At 42.1% G+C, this 16,860-nt stretch overlaps 1 protein-coding gene and 1 pseudogene across 1 annotated transcript; both read left to right on the top strand.

Moving 5' to 3' along the window:
• Positions 1-9,660: 9,660 nt before the first annotated feature.
• Positions 9,661-11,512, top strand: LOC147440360 (uncharacterized; annotated as a pseudogene).
• An 84-nt stretch (positions 11,513-11,596) lies between these two features.
• On the top strand, positions 11,597-13,524 carry LOC147440359 (uncharacterized). Its single transcript, XM_086530120.1, has 2 exons — positions 11,597-11,748; positions 12,403-13,524. Exons 1-2 carry the CDS (start codon positions 11,597-11,599, stop codon positions 12,536-12,538), a joined length of 288 nt encoding a protein of 95 aa, XP_086386246.1. The 3' UTR covers positions 12,539-13,524.
• Positions 13,525-16,860: the final 3,336 nt, after the last annotated feature.

The following is a 16,860-nucleotide window of genomic DNA, read 5'->3' as shown; positions in this document are numbered from 1 at the left end:
AGACAATTAACTCTAATCCAAAAGATAGCATTGAACATATCTAATCCAAAACAAGAAATCCTTCTTTTGAATAAGCATACGGTCTAAGACCAGACTCAAAACACTGCTCTAAACTATCTCTGTCATAAAATCTAATATCTAGCTAATCCAAATGATTTTCTCATATTAAACTGATCATTTAATGTGGGATAATAAACAGGAACAAGAGTTAGAATAGAGACATGTGCTTCTAGACCTATCTCAGCAGGGAACCAAAAGGAGAGATGATTGTATCTCAATAGGGGTTCAAAAGGAGATTTTCTACCAAAGAGCAATGTGTAATAAGTTCTTCTACACTTATCTTAGTACGGGACCAAGAGGAGAGATGGTTACATCTCAATAGGGGTCCAAAAGGAGATTGTCTACCAAAGACCAATGTGTAGTAAGTGCTTCTAAACTTATCTCAGCAGGGGACTAAGAGGAGAGATGGTTACATCTCAATAGGGGTCCAAAAGGAGATAGTCTGTTGCATCTAATGGAGCTTAAAAGACCTTAGGGTTAGCTTCATTAAAGACCTCCAATGGTTAGTGTTAAAAGTCCTTTGACCTTAGACAACCTAGGGCTGAGCTTGAGGTGGGAACCCGACCCAAGCTTGAGGTGCTTGTCATGCTTGGTGCCTGGTGCTGAGGTGCTTGTCATGCTTGATGAGTAAGGTGCTTGAGGTGCTTGCTGACTGAGGTGCTTGTCATGCTTGACCGGGAAGGTGCTTGAGAAGCTTCCCATGTATGGGGGGTAAGGTGCTTGAGTCAAAAAGAGACCCTACAAAGGAGGGGAAAAGCCCCAAAGTTAGGGGAATCTTTAACTTAACCTCCCATTCACCCAAAGGGCACCTCCTTTCTTAAGGGACACATGGACACATGTCAAGCTCTCCCTATGGATAGCCACATGGGGTGCTTGAATCCTATTGGCTGGGCTAAAGAGGGGTTCAACGAGCTTCTAGTTCAATTCAACAAATATCTAGATATTTTCAAGCTCTCTCTCTCAAAGAGGTAAGGAGGACACTTATTCTAATGCTACCCATGTTGCTTGAAATGCATTATGCATGTGATTGGCTAGTCTTAGAGGGGTCCAATGAGCTTCAAGCTTGAGCAAAAAAGAGGGGTCGCCAAAAGCACGCAAGGGGTATGCTTGGGGGTATACACCTCTCACACACTCATTTTTCACACATTCTCACTTGGTGAAAGTGCAAGAACTCCATCTCCTTCTTCAAGCTTGTTAAGAAGTTGAGAGCCTATACCAACACTCTTGGCTATGGAATGAAAATCCAACCAAGAGCCATGCTTCAATGCTTAAGCTTTCCATCTTAATTACTATGCTATTATGTATGCTAGCAAGAAGAGTGATGATAAGTGAGGAACTATTTCTTTCTTCTTTGAATATTTCTTCTTCCTCTTCCCTACCCTCATTCCCCACTAGCACTCTCCACGTTTGAAGGTGTTTGAGGCCTTGGGATTGAGGTCGGGGATGGTTAATTCTTTTAAAAATTTTATGTTATGCTCGTGATGCATGAAGCTTTCCATCTTCATAGCATCACCAAGGTCACAAGGAGCACAAAGATTGTATTATACCAAGTCTCTCTTTATGGAAGAATATATAATACAAAAGCCTATTGGAGGGGGACCGGCTCCACATAAAACCGGTTTTCAATTGTTGTCAAGTTCTCTACTTCTCAAAAGTATTATCCATGCCAAGTTAATTGAGTATAATGGTTATGTTGATACTGTTAATTAATTAAGGTCACCCTCTATGTTCTCAAATTAGTCTCATAAAAATGCTCACTTTAATTATCTTAATTCCGCTATTCTCAAAGTTCATGGGCCGTTTTCATTACATTGGTATCAGAGCTATTGGTTTCTCTTTTCATGATTAAGAAGAGAGGTCCTTAAGTTGTCCATGAAAGGTTGGGCATGTTTATTGCAATAGGGTAAGTGGGACATGGATCTATTATCTTGGTTGAGAAGGACTTAGTTCGAGGTACACCGTCGGGAACTATAGTCTTAATAATGGAGTCTCTCGGGGCTTGTTGCTTTTGGCTTAACCATTATTGAGCTACTAGCAAGCTCAAGAGGAGCTATAATCAACCGAGCAATGTTAGACACTCTCCACTAGTTTTTGAGGGTACCAAAGCACAAAGTAATTTTATACATAAGTTTAAGTAGCATGGCTGACAATAACCAAGAGAGTAGAATGAACATTGATAACTTTGATTTTACACAAGGTGCTAATGATGATGCCCCCATGTTTGTCAATTATCTTGTTACTAGGTTGCACCAAGCTATAGGCAACCCTACTTTGCAAGCCGAAGTTACTCAACAACTTTGTGCTTATGGAAGTTCCCTTCCTCTCTAAGAGGAGAGAGAGCTTAGGAGGCCTCTTGATGAGACCCCCAAAAGAAGACTCTCTTCCATACGAGAGGAGGAATCCAAAGCACGAGAAAGTAATGAATCCCTAAGTTCCTCTGAAGATGTGGCTCCACGAAGACGGCGGTCTAGACGATCGCCAACTCCTTTCAATAGGAAACGGTCAACCCATAGTCCTTCTCCGCATCACTCCGAAAGGGAAGAGAGGAAACAAAGGAAGATAAGGGCAAGAAAGAGGTCACCCTCTTCTCCTTCTTCTTCACCTTCCTCCTCTTCCGACGAAAGCTATGGCTATTCTCCTAGAGAATACAAGAGGGGAGGACATCACAAATCTTACCCTGCATGGCGAAGGTCACAAAATCTCAAGAAGTTCAAAGAGGGAGGAAAGAGTATCTCTTTTCTCACATATGATGGCACCTTTGGCGCTACTGATAAAGTATTGGCCTTCATCCAACAATTCGATGCGGCCTTTGGAGACGAAGGCTTCACGGAGTCCTCCAAGCTACATCATGGAGTTATGCACTTCCAAAAATCTACTCATCCAAGGTGGGCTAGCCTTTGTGGCAACGGCAAAGCCCCAAAGATATGGAAAACTCTACGAGTTTCCATCATGAAGCAATTCCTTGCAAGCGATGCAAAGGACAAAATGCTTACCAAATGACAGAGTTTGAAGCTTCTCCCCCATGAGTCTATCCACAAATATGTGGACAAGTTTTGAGATTTACATCTCAAGGCTACTATCTTTCAAAAAATAGACTTTGTCAAGCAAAAGAAACAATTATGTGCTGGATTACTTGAAGAAATGACTGAGTATGTCAATTCCCAACGGCCTGGTTCTATTACGGAAGTAATCCACCACACTATGGTTGCTTCGTGCATCAATTTCCAACAAGGGGCTAAAAGGAATGCCAAGCCCATGGAAAACAAAGATTGAAATGAAGCACAGGGGAAGAACAATGCTCAAAATTATTCCCAAGGCAACTCTATCAACAACAATAAAGCTAACTAGAAAGGAGTCTACAAAGGCAAGAATCGACTTTCTCCCGAGGAGCTAGAGCGTTATCACAAAGATAACCGGTGCTTCAAGTGCGGGGAGCAAGGATAGGCCTATCGTGCTTGCCCCCAAAGAAATGTGTGCAATGAGCCACCTAGATCCTGTATGGTTGCTCCAAAAGAGGATGCTCATTGCCAAGGATTTCTCCTTTCCTATGCTTGGGAAAAGAGACAAGAGCATGATGTCGTTATTTTGTTTGACCCTGGTTCAACTCACAACTTCATGTCCACGGACTTGACCACCAAGCTAGGCATACAAGCCCACCAGATGGGAGATGCATTGAAAGACAATGGAGATATCAAGGGACAAAACGTCTCAATTACTCCCTTAATTGGAAAATTGAGGCTTCATGTCCAAAGCTATGTGGAAAAAGAGGATTTCTTCATCTCCCCTCTCAAACATGAGAATGTTATCGTTGGGGCACCATGGTTTAACTGCATGGCTTCCAACATGAAGTCCCATGAAAGGCGAATCTACTTCACCTACAAGGAAAAGAGCATGTACATAGATGCAAAAATAAGTCGGGTGATGAGTCCATGAAAAGCTCTATTTCTGCGTATATGATTTTTGTTGGAGAATATGTAAATGATTCCAATGGTTTCACAAGAAGCAATAAAGGGAATCAAGAGGAATTAGAGTTGTCTAATTTTCTAAATGGATTCCAAGATGTTCTCATTGATGGAATCCCTAGTGAGCTACCTCCAAAATGAGGGATGATGACCATGCAATTGAGATCCTACCAAGAAGCTCACTGCCTAACAAGCCTCCTTATCGAGTTTCCCAAGCTCAACAAGAGGAGATCATGGGGCGAGTGTATGAATTGGTGGAAAAAGGGATGGTGATGCCTAGCTCCTCTCCATTTTGTTCACCAGTACTTTTAGTGCAAAAGAAAGAGGGCACATATCACATGTGTGTCGACTATAGAGCACTAAATAAGATCACTATCAAAAATAGATTTCATGTGCCACGGGCCGCTCAAATTCTCTTGAGGAGTACAAGCGCCATCTCCAAGTAATCTTTCAAGTTGTGACAGAGAATAAGCTTTTCATTAATCAAAAGAAAAGTGATTTTCTCCTACAAGAGATTCAATATTTAGGTCACATTATCTCGAAAGGTGGCACTCGTATGGATCCAGCAAAGTTAGAGGTAATAAAAGGATGGCCTAATCCAAGGAATCTACAGGAGCTACGAATCTTTATAGGTATGTGTGCATCCTCTAGATGCTTCATAAAAAAATTCTCACTAATAGCAGGCCCATTACATGACTTAACAAAAAAGAACGTTAAGTATTCATGGACTCCAAAAGTGCAAGAATATTTTGAGAAGATTAAGAAGAAGCTTATCTCTCAACGTGTGCTCACACTACTAGATCTCTCAAAGCCATTTGAGGTCCAATGTGATGCTTGTGGTGATTGCCTTGGAGTTATTTTGCTTCAAGAAGGCATGCCATAGCATATGAGAGTCAAAGACTCAACTCCTATAAGCGAGTATTGGGCAAATACGAAAAAGAGCTACTAGCTGTTCTATATGCTCTAGACACGTGGAAACGTTATCTCTTGGGGACTCCATTCATCCTACGAATGGATCACAAAGCCTCAAGAACTTCATGACGCAAACCAAGCTCTCAGACAAACAAGAGAGGTGGGCAAATTTTCTTTCGCAATTTAAATTTCATATTGCTTACATTGCTAGCAAGCACAATCAAGTGGTCGATGCACTTTCACAACGGCCAAGGGTAAACGTGGTGTCTTTATCAACTCACAGTTATCTATCTTTTATGATATCTAAGTATGCTATTGAATGAGAATTTAAGTACGTAATTACAGCCTTTGCAATATAGAAGAAAAACGAACCATTCACCTTGAAGGATGGTTATCTTCCAAACGAAAATAGGCTATGTGTTACTCACCCATACAATAAGAAAGTCATGTATGAATCCCATGCTTCTCCTTATGTGGGGCAAAGAGGGATTCCATAATCTACTTTTTGAGGAGTCGAAATGTATTTCTATTGTTCTACCATGAAAAGTAAACATACAATAGTATGTTTCAAAATGCGTGGTATACCAAAAATTGAAATTTGATCAAGGGAAGAAACTTGGATTGTTTCAATCGACAGGGTTAGCAAGAAAACACACTCTATGCCTGTCAAAAAGACTATTAAGGCACATCAAACGGCAACCCTCTTTAGATCTCAAATTTTCAAGTATCATGGCTTGCCAACATCCATAGTGTTAGACAAAGATCCTAGGATGACCAGTAATTTCTAGAAGGGTCTCTTTGAGAATCTAGGAAGTAGATTAAGTTTCTCTTTCGGCCTATCATCCACAAACGGATTACCAAAGTGGAATAACTAATCTAACGATTCTTGAATCTACTAAAAGCCTACGTCATGGAATAGATCAACGTTCTCAATGAGAGAAGTGCCTACCTCTTATAGAATATGAGTACAATGACATTGTACATACTTCTATGGGGAAAGCACCTTTCGAAATTAAAGAGGGAAGATCCAAAAGTCCCTTACTACTTAAAGTACATGGGAAGATCTTCGCTGCTGATGAATATAGCCGAGACTCAAAAAGCTTTTCCAAAGATTAAAATGGTTATATCCATCTCATAAAGGCAAAAAGAGATGCTGTGCTAATAAGCACAGAAGAGCCTTAGCCTTTAAGGAAAATGATTGGGTATTGTTAAAGTTTCTCAAGGCTCATCTAAGGCATACTAAGGGCAAGAATCCTACGGGCCACCAAGAGTATTATGCTAAACTAGAAAAAAGATACTATGGTCCTTTTCAAATTCTTAAGCCAATCAATGAGATGGCTTATCAATTAAAGTTGCCCAACCATTGGCTCATGCATAATGTTTTCCATGGGAGTCTACTTAAGCCTTACAAATGAGCGCTACCAAAAGAAGCAATAGTTATAGACCCTCCAAAAATCAAAGATCAAGAAGAAGTAATTCAATTTGAGTCTATCCTACGATATGAAGACAAAGTATTAAGAAATGGTAAGATTATCTGACGATATCTTATTAAGTTTAAGGATTATCCTTTTAAAGATGCTAGATGGATGCAAGAAACTTAGCTTAAGGATAATATGAACCTTGTCAATGCTGGCAATGCTACACTAAAGTAAGCAAATGAAAATGCAATTTAAATGAACAATGTGTTTGTCTTATAAGACTCATTCTCTTTCTTTTATTGTGCAAAAAATTAAGAAGTATGCATGCTTATGATCATGTTTGTGGTGATGACATCTCCCAAACACCAAGTAGAACTTGTCACTCTACTTTGAAAGTATGATATGGACTAAAGAGCAGACATGCTTGCGGCAGCTAAGTCTCTTGAGCACCAAATGGATTAGTCATCCATTCTAGAATGATGTCATAGGGTAAAAAGGGATCCTCTACCCGCTAAGAAACATGAACTAATGACTAGGATTTATCTTCTCTACCTCATAGTCGAGGATGACTATGATCTCAAGAGAGAGGTAATGTCATAAAATCTAATATCTAGCTAACCCAAATGATTTTCTCATATTAAACTGATCATTTAATGTGGGAGAATAAATGGGAACAACAATTAGAATAGAGACATGTGCTTCTAGACCTATCTCAGTAGGGGACCAAAAGGAGAGATGGTTGCATCTCAATAGGGGTCCAAAAGAAGATTGTCTACCAAACCCTACAAAGGAGGGGTAAAGCCCCAAAGTTAGGTGAATCTTTGACTTAACCTCCCACTCACCCAAAGGGTACCCCCTTTCTCAAGGGACACATGGACACATGCCAGGCTCTCCCTATGCTTAGCCACATGGGGTGCTTGAATCCTATTGGCTGGGCTAAAGAGGGGTCCAATGAGCTTCTAGTTAAATTCAACAAATATCTAGTTATTTTCAAGCTCTCTCTCTCAAAGAGGTAAGGAGGACACTTGTCCGAATGCTACCCATGTTGCTTAAAATGCATTATGCATGTGATTGGCTAGGCTTAGAGGGGTCCAATGAGCTTCAAGCTTGAGCAAAAAGGAGGGGTCGCCCAAAGCAAGCAAGGGGTATGCTTGGGGGTATACACCTCTCACACACTCATTTTTCACACATTCTCACTTGGTGAAAGTGCAAGAACTCCATCTCCTTCTCCAAGCTTGTTAAGAAGTTGAGAGCCTACACCAACACTGTTGGCTATGGAATGAAAATCCAACCAAGAGCCATGCTTCAATGCTTAAGCTTTCCATCTTAACTACTATGCTATTATGTATGCTAGCAAGAAGAGTGATGATAAGTGAGGAACCATTTCTTTCTCGTATGAATGTTTCTTCTTCCTCTTCCATACCCTCATTCCCCGCTAGCTCTCTCCACCTTTGAAGGTGTTTGAGGCCTTGGGATTGAGGCCGGGGATGGTTAATGCTTTTACAAAGTTTATTTATGCACGTGATGCATGAAGTTTTCCATCTTCATAGCATCACCAAGGTTACAAGGTCTCTCTTTATGGGAGAATCTATAATATGAAAGCCTATTGGAGGGGGGACCGGATCCACGTAAATCTGGTCCTCAAGTTCTCTAATTTCTCTCTCTCTCTTGCAAAAGTATTGTTCATGCCAAGTTAATTAAGCATAATGGTTATGTTGACACCATTAATTAAGTTCACCCTCTATGTTCTCAAAATAGTCTCATAAAAATGCTTACTCTAATTATCTTAATTCCGCTATTCTCAAAGTTCATGGGCCATTTTCATTACAATCTCCCATGTATTCAATGCAAAAAAGGTAAGAGAGAACTACAAAACATCACTGTTTTAATCACAAGAGATAAAGTTGTTGCCACCTTCTTCTTCTTCTTCTTCAACTACATGAATTGCTAGTTTGTTGTTAACCGCTTCTACTCTTCCCTTTTGAGAGCATGTGGAAGGAGGATAACCCTTCTTCCCAGAAATGGTGTAAGCTTTGGTGGTGAAACAATTTGAACACCCATATGCACCATGCCAACTAAGCTCCACATAGACAAGCAATGTTCCCAAAGGCCAAAGTCCATAATACACGATCGCCAACTCGTATTCTATACACACAAAAATATTATAAGGTACTCTGTAGTTTGTATAACAAGACAAGACCTCATAAAAGCCATTGTTTGTGATTTCTAGTTCTTGGCACGATGGGCTTTATTCGGAGAAAGTAAAGCTCTAAGCATGCTCTCAACAGCTAGGGTAAAACATCCAACAGTGAGCCACCTAAGGTGGACGGCAAATTGCCGCCTACACACTACACCATTTTCGGATTGAACGGACGCGATCCAAAGAGTGTAGCATCACCTACCTCCCTTAAAAATCGCGTGACAAATAGAGCTTCGACGACGACTCACAAGAACGACAAAAAATTTGTGTGTAACAAAAGTGGCAGTGAATGGGAGGGCACACCCCTTGTCTCTAATTTACACCCTCAGTTTTTAGAGGGGATCTATGGTTGAAAATCGACGTCTCTTGTTGGCGAAGATCACGACCGTTGATCCAAAATGTAAAATTGATGTAAACTAGTTGTAAACTAAACTCGGACAAATGTGAACTAGTTGTGAACTTGAATGTAAACTAAACGTGAACTCTGCAAACTATGTGTACTATAGTATTGTGGTGTAAAATCAGTGTGAACTCGTTGTAAACTCGATGTGAACTGGGATCGCAGCGAGCCAGATCTACACAATAGAATGCTATCATTCTACATGCATAGCAAAACGTGTGCGATAGCGTAGTGGTAATGCCTTGGTCTTGAGACCCATCCATTTGTATTTTTTCCTCCAAATGAATCGACGGCCCACGATCCACAATGATCTGGGAGCGTAGATCCCCTCTAAAAGTTGAGGGTGTCAAATAGAGACGTGCAGCCACACCTAGGTGGTAGAAGCTTGAACCAAAACTAACGGCTATGATTTAAAGTTGGAGTGTGGCCACTGGCTAACCGCCTCAGCATGGGGCTTGTTGCATCCCACCATTGGACCTTTATGAACACTAGTACGATCGGCCGTCGAAGCTCTCTCCCTCTCTCCTTCTATATCGCGTGCGAATGGGCTTTTTTTAATTTTGGACTTTAGCCTTCAAGTTACAGATTGAGACACGTGTAAAGAGCTCCCCCTTCCAACATATTATGTTAATAGATATAGTAGATATTATGTTAGTAGATAGTAGATTATGTTACTAGATAGATATTATGTTAGTAGACATAAGGGGACGAGGTCCCCCTTCCACTTCTCCTCCCTAAATGCAATGTGTTATTTTGTCTTGAGAGCCCAATGAGGGGCACCTGAGGTGAGAGGCAAAATAGCAAATCTCACGTAGATGGGAGATGAAGGGAGGCAGCGAGGAAGGAGGGCTTTCCATGAGGGCGGCCGAGAGGAAGGCAGGCTAAAGGCGATACCTTTTCATCAAGGGAGACGAGGGGGAAGGAGGCAATGACTTTCCAAGAGGGGGGGAAGAGACGCTCACGCAGAAGGGTAATGGCTTTTTAAGAAGGTGATGAGGAAGGCAGAAGAGATGGGAGGGTAAAGGCAATGGTTTTCCAAGAAGGGAGGAGAAAGGCCCACGCAGAGGGGGAAGGAGGCTAGGAGGATGTGGGGAAGGCAGTTTAAACTCTGTGGCTTTCCCAGAAGCGGAGGAAAGCGGCAGAGGAAGTGACTTACGCAGGGGGGATGGGAGGGTTAAGGCCCTGGCTTTCCAACAAGTGGGGTTATTGCAAAGGAGGAAGGGGGGCACATGGGAAGGGGCGGAAAATGTGAGGGCTTTGCACTGGATAGGGGAGGGAATCTGTTCATCCAGAGGGGAAACGAGCTCTAAGGCGATGGCTTTTGGGGTAATGCAGAAGAGAAAGGTGATGGGGCAAGGGGAAGGAGTGGGAGGGGAAGAGAGTTGCGAGTCGATGGCATTTCAAGAAAGGGAAGTAAGAAAGAGGGCGATTAGCTCAAGATGGTGCTCAGAGAAGAGAGGGAGAGGCATGCACAGGTGCTGGCCGGACCAAAAAGCTGCTTCGAATTGCCCTTTTTCCTCCATGGGCAGCGAGGCCAATAAGAGGAATTCAGATTGAAACAGGCCATGGGTGCCGAGACAGAGGAGGGTGGCCAAGGCTGAGACATGTGGAGCACTCCCCCATCATCATCACCACCAGCAATCCAAGGTAGAGAACACTGATCAGGATTGCAGGTTGCTTCTCAAGAGGCATAAGGAACAGAGTAAGGCAGATGCATGGAGAAAGGTGGGTCATGTGTACCAAGGTCAGAGCACATTGCCTCTGCACCTCATTGTGCACCACATACTGGTTCGGCTGCTGTTGCGCCAGCTTTGCCAACTACGTTGTGTCTGCAGGGCTTAGTACGCCATACTGTCATGGGGTGGCTCGGTAGCCTTGGAGAAGTTCCCCCATGAGGAGGAAGAGGAATACTGGTTTGTGGGGCGCATAAAGCATTGGGTACCTGCAATCTTGAGCAGTCATGAAAATTGTATATATCCACTACCTGTTATTGGCAATCAATTGCTGTCCAAACTCGGTGGCATTTGCTGCTCCCACATACCGGTAAATTGGGCTTGGGCTCCTTCTCCTTATGGTGTGGCAATATCTAGTGCAGGAGGCCTGATTTGTGCTCTCGTGTGTCCTGAAGATGGTTCTGCTAGCAAGTCTGAGGTCATCGTCTTTAATTGCCTGACAGGATTGGTGAAGGTGCTGCCTCGGCCCTTATATGCAGATGGCCTGCTTATGTTTATGAACCCAGCAATGGTATACATGGCCATAGATGAACAAGACCCCTGCAGGTATTACATAATCCTCACCCATACTAGGTTAATGGTTTCTTGTGATCTCTATTACTTCGAGGTTTTTGACTCGGGAATAGGTAGCTGGAAGGAGGGAAGCTGGGCCACTGTCAAGTCGTCTTGGTTGGACATGATGTCTGGTCATTTCTTCCATGTGACATGATTTTGGATCCTTTACAATGAATATGCTGGCTTACCACATGGCTCCAAATGTATGGAGCAGCGTTTGCGAACCGTTTGCTGGCATTGAATATCCTTTGTACCTGCACAAATACAAATGAAGGCTTTTTCAAGCTCGATGGAGTAACAAATTGTATAAGGTATTGGAACTGCAATTCAGTTCCTCATCACAAATTGTTTTTTGGATGGAGGTATCGAGTACGCCAAGGCATCTCAAGCACTGCTCGTGCTCCTCTGTCAATCTCCAAGCAGAGGGAGGTCTCTTTTATACGAGAGCTTATTTTGATGGGGAGTGTCAAGCCTCGCCCCTTGTGTATGATCTCGATCGAAACTTGTGGTATGTACCTCACATGCATCTTCAGAAGGAGCACGACTTTCTTTTTGTGCTAGGCCAAGACTAAGTAAGTTATTTCATTGATATGATTGGTTTTATTTGGGGGGGAGGAGGGGAGTGGGTTGTGGGAGTTGTATCTCTAATCTCTCTACTCATCCTCCCCAATTGTGAAAAGGAGCGGAGAAAAAAAGAGTCGTGGTTACCCGTCCTTCCCAATTGTGAAAAGGAGAGGAGTAAAAAAGCGTAGTGGTTGTATGCTTTGTAAATTATGGAGGATTGGAAAAATTATGGTTCAGTATTGTATTTATGGAGGATTGGGAAATTATGGTTCACTATTGTAATTTCGAATTGGGAAAATTATGGTTCAGAATTGTAGTTATGGAAGATTGGGAAATTACTGTTCACCATTGTAGTTTCGAATTGCATTTTTTTCCTTTCTGTTGCAATGTGAAACTGCAAGTAACCTCTCTTTGTGTGGAAGAGATTATGAATTTGACGAGGCTTTGTCTTGTGTGGCCGTCTGCACTGTTTACACACTATCGGTCTACTAATACCAGTTCAAGTTCAGTTGCTTCTCTGTTCTCCTATCAGTCTGTAGTTTGATGTACAGTTTCTATTTAATCTAGTCTAGTCATTGCTCTAGTTTGTGCGTGGCAGGGCAGGTTTGGAGGTGACACCTGCAGCTATGTTTTCGTTGCTGGGACATGAGGGCAGGGTGGGGCCAGTTTGTGTAACTCCATCTCAGTTGTGCAGCTCTATACAGACATTTGGAGAGGACTCGCATTTCAGTTGAACAAGCGCCAACTAGTCATGCTTGGTTGGCCTTATTTCAGTTCGAAAATAAAAAAGTAACCTACCCAGCAAGGACTTTATCATTATCTAATTGCTGGAGCTCCAACTAGTTATGCTTGGTTGGCCTTATCGTAGAATGTTTGGTCGTGCCCTACGCTCGAAGCTTTTCGAATATGGTGAAAGTCACATTGGGCTCCGAGAGGGGTAGAAGTTTGCAGTACACAAGCTGTCCCAAGTAATTTCTACCTCTTCCTCCCCCCCCAAACGAGGAAAGCATGTCCATGGAGCCACTTGGTGTGGGGCAATGGATGTAACTCGCAGGTCTACCTAGTTCGGTGGACTCTGAGCTTCTCCCTAGATATCAAACCCTTTTTTTCCCTGGTGTGGCTAGTTGCCTAACCTTCCTCTCCACTATCCACCCCTCATCAAGACCGTTGTGAGTCCTCTTGGCAATGTCTTGGGAGTTTGGCCATGGCAAGAATTCAACCCAGGATGGCATCCCCAAGGCCTCATGGAGTTGGACCTCTGCAAAGATCTTCCCAAGAACACCTTCATGCAAAGGGATGATGGTCTATGTTTTTATCAACTGGTGTTTTACAAGCACAAACTCGATGCTTGTTTCCATTGTGGGATGCAAGGTCAAGAAGGGGGCCAAGGCTCCTATGCCTCGTCCACCCTCCTCTCAATATATGGCCCTTTAGAAAAACAGTAATGCTGCTGCTTCTCATTAAGGCAAGAAGGTGAATTCGTTCGCTCTTCTAGTCTCCTTGGAAGGAAGGTGCTCTTTCACTTGCATTGGTAGAGCAAGTTAATGAGCTGGATAAAGATTTTCATTCAAAGTGCGGATGGCAAGCCCTCTACTAGAGATGAGCCTTCAAAACGACAACAAAAAGTCCCTCGAAAATTCTGACACCGATGGTATCCAAGGTCTGTGTGGCCTTTTCTTGTAAAACTTCTTTTTTCTTTAAGATAATTTTATTGCGTGCTTATGGTAAATAACAAAAAATAAAAAATGTCATTATCATTATAATCTAGACTAGATAAAGTTTTTAAGCCCTTCTTGGAAATGCTGAAAATGCATATGCAAGAATGCGTGCGAAGATGATGAACAAGTAGGAGAAGCTTGAGAGCACACACACATGTAGTAGTATTACTAAGCGTGCTAGTACTAAGGTAAGGCTAGCCTTAGAATGATGGGTGTATATACAGGTTGAGAGAAAAAAACCTCCTAGAGTGGGAGTAAAGTGCCTCGGCGGTCCTATGTGTGTGAAGGTCCTATGTGCGTTCACTTACATCACTATCAAAATATGGTAACAAATCTCTTTTCAGTGTGATGCGGTGAATGTGAGTTGATACTCATGTATAGGGAAGTTGCCCTATGAAGCCCAAAGCTGTGCGAAAGCTTCGAACTTCTCACAAAGCAAAGACTATGTAAAAAGATATGTAGGATTGTCCTATGTAGGTACATAGGCCAACCTGATCTCTCCTATAGATAGTCTGTCATAAGGATAATGTATCTGAAAGTGCTTTGTGTGAGCATGGAAATTTGGGTCTTTCGCAATTGCAAAAGCACTCTTGAGTGTCAGTGAAGATAGTGCTGGCATATTGTTGTTCAACACCCAAGTTAGTAGCCAAATACACTCAACAGGTTTCTGTGAAAGCTGCCCTATACTGAGCCTCACATCTAGAAGTGGCCACCTTAGGTTGCAAACCATGACTTATCAGAAAAGGAACATATATAAAACGTCCTTTGACCATCCACAAAAACCCAAAAAACAAAGACCTCATGCACAATCAGTTTTCTCCACACATGGTTCACCACCCTCTCTACGTCATCAGCTAAAACCAGAATAATTAAAGAACTTAAAAAAAGGCCCAAAAAAATTTCTCATCATGGATGTCTAACAACGACTAGGCATCAAGGCAAATACACACCAAAGTCTGTGTAGGCGGTAAGACATTCCACTAGAAACCCTTCTTGTGCAAACCTTTTCACAAAGAGAGGATCTATACATTCAAGCAAGAAAAATTGAAAAGATTTGAGGAGGAAACAAACACCTTTAACATGCCTAGATAACCCTTACAAACACACAAGAGCGCACATGCCTTACACCAAAAGCATCCACTCTAGATGGAACAAGTTCTCATAACACCTCATTTTCTTTTCTTGCTTCCCGCCCATGGCACCGTATGAGTTCTCACGATCCAAATATGAGAAAATTGGAACTTAGTGCCCCCTTTTTCTTGTTGAGTTTGTATCGTTCCTATTGAGATTATGGGAATACAGAGAGAGTTGGGGGGCATTTTCTACAGATGAAAAAAAGGCTAGCCAATTGTATGGGATGTAAGTAAAAGAGTCCAAAAGATGCATAAAAGGAAATTACTTAAATCAAGATAGATGCAAAATTTTAAGAAGTGATTTGGAAGATGGGATGCATTACACTTGCTGCATAATGCTGCAAGAGACTCCAATGTGACTGAGAGTTTTTGACGATGCCAATGTATCATGTCTTGGGAGACATTGGGAGGTTAATGCTTCATATACATCACACCACACATGCTACACCAATCACAAAACCATCTTCTTCTCTAAATGAGGGACCGGCACCCACCCTTACATGCTTGAACCAACCCCATGGAATGCAATTTGCCCTATTGCCAATATCCATCTCAACTCTCATTCACTACAATACAAGATAGGGCATTGGGGCAATGGTGAGGAGTCTCATCGACTATGCTTTTGTCCCCCGCAAGCTTATGAGTACTACACTCTACTAGAGTGCTCAACTTTTGATCACATTAGAACTTGCTTCCTTGACATTTTCAGCCATGAGCTCTCCCTTCACACATTCCTCCCACAACCACAATGTGGCCTCTTAATTGTTACACTCATTTCTACAATCCTTAAGCATTGAGAGTCACATAGGAGCCCTAAACACACCACTTGATTCTCTTTTGGTCTCATAGGTCATATTTGAATTATGGGGATGATTATAGAATCTCTCTCTCTCTCTCTCTATCTCTCTCTCTCTCTCTCTCTCATGTGTGGAGGAATGTTTTCTTGTGAAGCATATGCCTCGAAACAACATAAAAAAATGTAGCTCAAAGAGAAAGGGGTCTGGTATGGAATGTAAAGAGTCTCATAAGTACTGATTTACTTTAGATGCAAACAAGATAAAGAGGAGTAACAAAATTATCTACAAGCATGGAAGGCACATCTTAAAGCATGGAAGGATCTCCAAGTGCCAAGGAAATTACATGCATGAACTTTCCCATATCTATGAGACGGTGACATGTTGAGTGCGCATTGCAATAGTCGTAAGCGCATAGGACGTGCAAAATATATAGAATACCATGCTGCAAACGACAAAACTACAAATATGCATACCTCAAAGACCATAGACACACGAAATCCAAAGCGAGTAAAGTTGAGTTGCCCACATTGGGAGGTTAATGCTTCATTCATCACACCACACATGCTACACCAATCACAAAACCATCTTCTTCTCTAAATGAGGGACCGACAAACACCCTTACATTCTTGAACCAACCTCCTTGAGTGCAATTTTCCCTATTGCCGATATCCAACTCAACTCTCATTCACTACAATACAAGATAGGGCATTGGGGCACTGGAATGGAGTCTCATCAACTATGCACTTTTTGTTCCCTGCAAGCTCATGGGTACCACACTCAACTAGAGTGCTCACCTTTTGGTCACATTGGAACTTGATTTCCCGACATTTTCAGCCATGAGCTCTCCCTTCACACATTCCCCCCACACCCACAATGTGGCCTCTTAATTGTTACACTCATTTCTACAATCCTTAAGCATTGAGAGTCACATAGGATCCCTAAACACACCACTTGATAAATTATATTTTTGTCTCATATGTCATTTTTGAAATTTGGGGATTATAGTAGAATCTCTCTCTCTCTCTCTCTCTCTCTCTCTCTCTCTCTCTCGCATGTGTGGAGGAATTTTTTGTTGTGAAGCATATGCCTTGAAACAACATAAAAAAATGTAGCTCAAAGAGAAAGGGGACTGATATGGAATTCAAAGAGTCTCATAAGTACTTGATTACTTTAGATTCAAACAAGATAAGGAGGAGTAACAAAATCATCTACAAGCATGGAAGGCACATCTTTAAAAAAAAGAGAAGAAGGTGGGAAGTCAATTGACATTTGTGGCATGATGAAGAGAAGGCACATGCATGCGGAAAACTTTGGAGAAATATAAAAGGAAAGAATGTTGAGAGTTCTAGTGACTTGACCCTCGTGGACATCTACATGCATACCATGCTGCAAATGAAAAAACCACAAA

This window comes from Adiantum capillus-veneris, chromosome 15 (genome assembly GCF_014529385.1).
Source record: "Adiantum capillus-veneris isolate H3 chromosome 15, ASM1452938v2, whole genome shotgun sequence".
Taxonomy (NCBI): Eukaryota; Viridiplantae; Streptophyta; class Polypodiopsida; order Polypodiales; family Pteridaceae; genus Adiantum; species Adiantum capillus-veneris.
The sequence above is the reverse complement of the archived record's forward strand: the minus strand, read 5'-3'. Positions and strand labels throughout refer to the sequence as shown.

What these genes read in the sequence shown, in the direction of transcription:
- LOC147440359 (XM_086530120.1), top strand. Translation starts at nt 11,597, where the DNA reads ATGGAGGTATCGAGTACGCCAAGGCATCTCAAGCACTGCTCGTGCTCC. An exon ending in GATCTCGATCGAAACTTGTG is followed by an intron (nt 11,749 to 12,402) that starts GTATGTACCTCA and finishes TGTGCGTGGCAG; the next exon opens with GGCAGGTTTGGAGGTGACAC.